The sequence below is a fragment of the Halyomorpha halys genome, unplaced genomic scaffold (genome assembly GCF_000696795.3).
Source record: "Halyomorpha halys isolate HHAL.00 unplaced genomic scaffold, Hhal_1.1 Scaffold459.1, whole genome shotgun sequence".
NCBI classification, from domain to species: Eukaryota; Metazoa; Arthropoda; class Insecta; order Hemiptera; family Pentatomidae; genus Halyomorpha; species Halyomorpha halys.
Window position 1 is genome coordinate 871,962 of NW_027116111.1, and position 8,082 is coordinate 880,043.

General features: G+C 28.0%; 1 protein-coding gene across 2 annotated transcripts in view; it reads right to left on the reverse strand.

Annotated features, from left to right (window-relative positions):
• LOC106683056 (phytanoyl-CoA dioxygenase, peroxisomal) overlaps nt 1–5,734 on the reverse strand; it is an 8,068-nt gene extending 2,334 nt beyond the window's left edge. Inside the window, exons 1-7 of one of the 2 annotated variants that reach the window (XM_014424265.2) lie at nt 5,495–5,734; nt 5,327–5,406; nt 5,042–5,199; nt 4,039–4,204; nt 3,710–3,973; nt 1,377–1,511; nt 1,157–1,294 (exon numbers count right to left, since the gene is read on the reverse strand). In XM_014424265.2, coding sequence (XP_014279751.1) covers nt 1,157–1,294; nt 1,377–1,511; nt 3,710–3,973; nt 4,039–4,204; nt 5,042–5,199; nt 5,327–5,386 — 921 coding nt within the window. In that variant the 5' untranslated portion in view covers nt 5,387–5,406; nt 5,495–5,734. Of the gene's footprint in view, nt 1–1,156; nt 1,295–1,376; nt 1,512–3,709; nt 3,974–4,038; nt 4,205–5,041; nt 5,200–5,326; nt 5,420–5,494 lie in introns of both variants that reach the window. The other variant, XM_014424267.2, reaches the window with a different exon arrangement.
• Between the last annotated feature and the right edge of the window lie 2,348 nt (nt 5,735–8,082).

Below are 8,082 nucleotides of genomic sequence, written 5' to 3' on the forward strand. Positions count from 1 at the left end.
TTTTATTTTATTTTTTTTTATTTTAGTATGTATGAGATCATTTATCAATATTACCTATTGCCCACAACTGTGTGGCAGATTGTAATATTTATCAATAAATAAATCTATCAATTTCAAAAAAAAAAAAAAAAAAAAAAAAAGACCATGCTTAGACCATGATTTGTTTTTAATTAATCTTATGGAAGATGATCTATTTTTCATCATCAGTTATAATTCGTTTCAACAAAAAATTGATTCCTATACATTTGAAAAGTCGATCACAAATATAGGTTTGTTGCTTTAGGTGAATTTCTTTCAATTCGAGTGGAACCCAAATACCGAACTTCTTAACAAGTCCAAAATGTCTTACAAGATTTTCAACTGTTGCGTGTGATACATCTAACTGTTTCGCGATCTATCGTGGAGTTATATAATGATTCAATTTAATTAAGGCTATCATTTTATCAACATTAAATTCAGAAGTTCAACCAGAACTACGTTAATCATCTTTCAATGAAAAATCTCCAAAATAAAATTTTTTAAACCAAATCGGACACAAAATTTTGTTAAACAATCAACACCTTAAACTTGACAATTTCTTTGTGAGCTTCAGTCACTTTCCTGCTTTTATATCAATATAAAAGTAAAATGGTCTAAAAAGTTTATTTTTGCACTTCATGTTGAAACTGACTGACTGTAAACTGATAGCTGTAAGCAACATAATAAGGATTTTGTTTCTGTAGCAACCTAGAGGTTCTGATAACCAAATCTTAAAAGAAAAAAATTAAATATTGACAAAAGAATCACGAAACAAACATAACACATCTTCTGATGCGTACAGAAATTACTTTCCTACCAGCCCTATATTTTCTGATAACGTGGGCATAAGTACATTACAATAATTAATGTAATTGAAGAAGGAAAAGGTGATTAAAATGAAGAGAAGTGGACAAGGGGACTATTGGTTTGGCTGAAGGGATACAGATCCAGACAGAAGCAGCGCTGCTTAAAAGTACTTGGCAAACAGAGCAGTTCAGTAGGGAAAAAGGAAGAAGAAGATACATGGACAGAAATTACGAAAATGAGAGAGATCTCTTTTTTCATAATTTCATTTGAAGATTACTTAGTCATGAAGGGAATTTATAGGTAGGTAATAGCAACTTCAATTATTTATTACCTGGATATTCGGGGGTGCACCTTTCTTTTTGGCCATTTCTTCAACTTCGATAGCAATATTTTCTTGGGTAGTACCTTTAACATCAATGTAATAGCATTCTGAAGCAGCGAAATGGCCTGAAATAGCTTTACGAAAACCCTGTAAAAGAAAATTAGTAAAACCAACATCCTAATAAATTGTTAACAAATTAAAGTGAATATATTTTTATACTATACTGTACCATAGTATTATTAGGGCCGGAACCATGGATAAGTAATGGATGGAAAAATATTGTTTCTCCTTTCTTCATTATAACAGGCATGACTTCACTAACATTGTAGTCTTGGATTCCATGATAAGCTTTGTTCACACCTCCCTGAGAATACACAATTAACAAGAAACTAATGTAATAACTGATCAAGTGACAGTTACTTAATAAATAACTCAAAACTATTGTCCTCAACATTGACGACACTCGTTATTGCCCTCTAGATTTCTGATTCCCAAATATTATAACAGATACGGCAAATATGAGGATAAATTTATATAAGATATTATTAGGATAATAAACAAAAAAATTATAATCCATAGTCTGCTGTAAAATAAACAATACAATTTCATCATTTTAACGAGCTAAAGTTATTAATCAGTAGGTAAATGTTATAATAAAATTATATTATATTTTAATTATATTAATATAGTTATATTATATTATATTAATATATTATATTTCTTTATAAATAACACTTAGTCATTGTTGTAACGGCTTTTTTAATTCTGAGTTTGACCACCATGACACACACGCTTTATCCATTAGGCGCTCGATCTTCCAGCGAACAGGTTCTTTTTTATTCTTTTTGTTTTCTTTCCCCTTTCTTTATTTTACTCTTTCCCCTTATTTTCTCCACTTTTATCCATTTTCCTTACCCGCGTTATAAGTTTTGTACACTATACTTATAATTTTGCCTCTTTATCATCTATTATTGTTACATATATTTTCTTCCTCTCAATTTTCATTTTCTTTTCATATTTAAATTTTAAATTAATAATAACTAATATGTTCATACTTCTTTGCATTATGTAACTTTATTTTTATTTCATTTCCTTAAGTATGTTATTGTACCCACTTTTTCAATTACCTATGTATACATTTTATTTCCCGGTTCTCTCATCACTTCATTTTATTAATTCTATTTTGTAAAATTATTCATTGTATGTGTAAAATTATTCTGTTTATACTTTCTTTATATTTTTTTTTATTTTTCTATACTTACTGTGGTTGTTATCTTGGTTTGTTTTTAGCCCTGAAGAAGGCTAGAAACTCTAGCCGAAACGTCGGCACATTAAAATAAGTTAATCATACTTATTTGTGTTTTTCATTGACCGCACCCCCAACCATCTCCTCATTTATCATCTACGGTCAACTATCTCTCATAATTAATAATAAAATTATAATTTTGATTGGTGTCACCATTAGGTACAGATGTGAATCAGTAAAAAGGAAAGTTAAGTTTTTCTGCACCCATCATATAGATTGGACTGAATCTTTTCTAAAATATCAACTAATTTTCAAAAAGGGTGGGCTTAAAAAAAGAATTCCAGGAATTCATTGATTTTTACACTCTAATTAAAATGAAGATTTTATCTAAATATTGGTTAAAAATTAGAATTCTGAAGAATAAATCAAATTTATTTCATTAATTAATTAATTTTCATTTTATTGATTTGATCTTTTATGTGACCCACAATGTGGGCAATATAGCCCAAAATATGTAGAAATAAACTTTAATTCCCTACACAAAAAGCAAATAAATATTTCTGAATGTTCCAAATTACAGAAATATTTGTTTGAAATTAGCAGTAGCAGTTAGACTAAGGAAACAAACAAATAGAAATAATTCCAATATAATATATTCAATATAAATAATTTATTACGATATTCTCAATCCACTCAATAACTATTGTATTTAGACTGTGTAGTTTATTTTCTTGTTTGATAACTAGAGCGGGTCCCCTTGCACAGCTAACCAAACCTCATTATAAAATTATACAACTGTCCATGTATTTGTATTACTCGTGCTGGTACTGATATTTGGTGGGGGGAACAAGACCGGCAAGTGGGCCTTGTGGTCCTTTTTTTCCCTGACAGCTACCTAGGTTGCAACCGTGCACTAACCAAGGTGGGATTGTCAAGATTCATTCTTCGGGACCGCCAAAAAATTAATGTTAACTGCTCCAGGTGGGAATCAAACCCACAATGTTCTGAACCAAGCGCACTGGGATCTGCGTCCCAACCCACACGGCCATCACATTCCTATGTAATTGTATTACTCGTTGTTCAAATTGTATGATTGTAATTTACATGTATTATGTAGTTCAGATTGTATTATTTTTCCAATATAGTGTAAGTGAGAAAATAAAAATAAAATTCAATGTATTTATCCTAGCATTTTGATTTGTACTCCACTTTATATTTAAAATAAAATATTACAGAGTGATTACTAAAAACTTGTTTATATAATGGAGAGACAATGATTATAACAAATTAAGCTATTATATCTGGTTGATACTAACCTCCCACTTAGGATACTCATGTCGTAGTAGTTGACCTTTATGGCTGCCAGGAATTACAATTAAACACCCATTGTCAATAGTTACATCTTCTAATGCTGTCCAGGCTGCAACTATTCGATCGGCAGGTCTAAAAGGAAAGTAATGAAGATCTTGATGTAGGGGATGTCGTGAGGTTAGTGCTCCTGAGTCAGGGGGTTTATTGATCAGCATTGAGTGTGCAGCTTTAATGTTCGGTCCAGTAAAACACTCAACAATGTCTAGTAACTGAAAATATGATGTCAGTGTATAAAATAAAATTAATGTGTAATATAATATAGTTACTTAAATACCTTTTCATGAAAGAAATATTTCTCAAAAATGTCATCATACAAAATATCCTGGGCTTTGTTATACAAATATTGACCTGTAGCACTTTTTTGAGCCAAAGATATATCTTTCATTAAGGTAATATTTCCTCTTGGAACACGCCCTTCACATAAATCAATAAACCTAGAACTATTAACAAAACATTAAATTCATAAAGTTCACAATTTATCATAATATTGAGTGAAATAAGTCATTAGGGACAGAAGCTACTTGTCAGTATATTACATTAATTTTGCAAAATAAAATAGAAAAACCAAAAGAACTATTAAATAAAACCTGCAAAGGGTCCAAATAAAATAGTGCTCAAGAAAGACAATTAATTAAACTTCACTAAAAAAATCCCTGAAATTTTAGCAATAAAGCTATTTATTAAATGTTTATTTTACAAATATAGATAGTAAAATAAAGAATGAAGTAACTTCAAGAATTTTAAATATACTTAAAGAAAAATTACAATTTGTATAGACCATCAAATTGTTACTACAAGAACATAATTTTAATTTATACAAATAAAATTAACTTACTAAAAAAACAATACAGTTAGATAAATGCTTAACAGATAAATATAAATTTTATAAGTTAAAATAATAGAGCCCTGATAAACTACTATCATGGTAATAATTTCGGTCTTAGGTAACATTTATGTTTGTTTTGTAATTTTATAATGAAAGTAATTCTATTAGGATACAATAATAAAACCCAACAAATAGCTATTGATTATAAGCAATAAATATGCATATATTATGCCAATTCATTAAATTAATCAGTATGAGAAGTAATTATATCAGTGCTAATAATAATTTCTAAATTGAAAGACCATATGTTGGTACAATTCAAATTAATTTGTCGCATCATTTATATGATGTGTTGGCAAGACGTTTTGAGTTTAAATTGTAGAGATTTTCACTAGAAATATATCTATATTAAAATAAATATATATTAACAAATATGGACTAATAATATTACCTAAAAGAATTCAATAATTCTTCCTCAAAAAGATCAGGTTTAATAATAAATCCATTACTTTCATAAAATCTTTTTTCACTTCGTGATAATCTTCCATGATTTAATGTATAATTAAATTCTTTGTCAGTAAACAAATTCGATCCAGTTGAACATAATTTCTAAGATCAGTTCAAGAAACAAGAGAATATATTTCAATAAATTACCCCTGACAAGTCGTCAGTAACTATTTACAAGTTATAAATAAAAATTATCATAAAATATCTTGGATAAAAAAAAAAAGGATACAATAGATAAATTCCTGTTGGTCAGATGTCTTTTTAATACTTCAAGTCTTCCAGAAGCCATAATCACAAATGTAAAGTTATCTACAAGTGTAATCTGTTATTATTATACAATTGAATTGTCATGAGATAAAAATGACGTATTACTATTAAATAAAAAGATTAAACTAACCTGAAAAATTAATTAGGTACTTTACTTAACACTAATAATAAAATAGGGCTCATATATTTATTTATTTTTAATGGAATTTTGTTTCCATTTCTTTCACACTAAGTTAATAAACAAAGTTTACTTTATTAAGGAGCTACAAAATTTTGAAGTTCCACAATGCAAGGTTACTGCACCATGAAATTAAATCATTTTAACAAGGTTGAAGATCTGAAACGCCTTATCAGTAACCTTATCTAATTTGACACTAACTAATCGTCGTTCAACAAGGACGACAGCTTTATATCGATATAAAATTTAATATATGGAGAAGTTTGTCGGGGGGTGCGGTCAGCAAAGAACAACATAAATAAACAAAACCATATTTATTTATTTTATGCCGACGTTAATTAATTAAAGCATTAATCTACGGTCAACTATCCACACCTCATTAAAAATTTAATATGTATCGATATATTGTTACAGATGTGAAAAGTGAAAGTTCCATGATAAAGGTGATAGTCAAAGGCGTCTTCAATAAATGTTCCCCAGGTAAAAAAGCTTTGTGTTACCAAAAGCAATACACAACAGATAAGACAAAATCATCATTTTATGCAATATTTGAAAGTTAACAAATATTTTAAAAGAAGATAACGAACATTTACAAAATAGACCACAGGAGTTAGGGAGCCCTATAGACCACGGTTGAGGGCAGCACTGGTGTTAGTGGCAGCTTTTACAGTCACTAACATGGTGTAAATTGACATTTGCTGTCGTACTATGTTATGTTGCTTTATAGTTGAGTACTACCAGTGCATTCGTGAAGAACTTGTACGACAGATATCTGCCATTTGGATCCTAGGCTTAACTAAGGGTGTGACTCATTTACTGGGAATTGAATTTCAGATTTTATGATCATAACTGCATATATATACATACATACATTTTTGTTTTAGGGATGAATATTTAGTGATTGGTATGTTGAGGTTATTTGAATAAAATGGACTCGTAAAAAAAATCTTTATTAGATTTATTTTTATTAAAATACTTGTTTGAGAGTGGTTTAGTTTCTTTAAAACAATTTTGATCCTTTTTCTCTCAACTTTATTCTTTTTTAAACTTCCGACGTTTCGACCACTTAGGTCATTTTCAAGGATTCCTACAAACAGCTCCTTTTAATTACTTTTATAACAATTTCCTTCACTTACATACTGATTTTTTTGGTCTTACCTTATTTTGTTTTCATTTTTTCCTTTAAAATTCTTTAAATGCCGGCTAATTGCCTTTGTACCATCTTTAAATAATTAATCATTAAAATAATATCACAATAACATTATAAAATTTTTTGTCTTTTTTTAAAAAAATAGATTCCTACTTACAAATTCTTCTATAAAATTCTTTCCCAAATTTAAAACTTTTGTTAACCACTTTTCTTACTATGTTCATTTGCAAACTCCAAACAGAACCTACCTTCAACAGGTTAGGACACTATTATCACCTTATCATATAACATAATTTTTTCTTTAAATATTAATTTACATTTTCAATTTAATTTAATTAACATTTATTGTCAATTTTTCGGCTTATACCATAAACATTTTTTAATACATTTAAATTCTATTATTAGTTTATTCCTATTTTATGTGCATTTCATTCACATATAAATTTATCCCCCCTTTTCTTTAATTTATTTTTTAATTCATTTATTTCTCTATTCACACTTTTATTATTGCATTTTTATTCCATTCATATACTTGTACTATTTTAGGATTTGAACATTTTTTTAACTTTTCCATCTTTTTTGTATACAATTATTACATATTTATTCTGCTTAAAATTTCTGAATAGTGGTGGTTCAGTCCTTTGGAATCTGATTTGAAATAGACAATATAATTTATATTTTCTGAGATATAAATCGATTCTAATATCTTCCTTCTGAAATTTTTATTTTCTTTATGAATGATTTGGACATTTTCAAAATCAAATTTATGTTTATTCTGAACAACATGTTGAACCAATGCTGTTTTCTTGGATTCCTTTTCCCTATTCTTTATATAATTTTCATGTTGATACATCCTGTCTTTTATATATTGTTTTGTTTCACCTATATATATGGCTGGACAATTAAAGAAAAAAAATCTTTATGTTTATTTTATTACTGCACTGGACACACGAAATTCAATATATTACTATATTACCTAGTACAAACTATATTACCTTCTCTAGTCAGTGTTGCCTTCATATTTATCACATTAACTTGTCTCACAATATGTTTATTATTGCTATTAGGATATAGCTAAAATATTATATATTAATTAAAATTAAACAATTAGATTCTTAAAATGGGTTACTATTTCTTTGCCCCGTTGAGAGTATTCCTATTGTCATATATATTTGGATTGTTCCTCGCGTGTGCTCTATCATAGGCTAAGAAATATTTTGAAATTATTGAATTTATTATTTTAAAGGTGATAACTTGAGACATAACATTAAATAAACTAAAAACCAAGAACCGATTCCATTAATATGACAAATTAGTGTAATTAACTGATATTACAAAATCTATAGTACGTTCTTAAATGAACGAATAAGGAAAAAACAAAAACAAATAA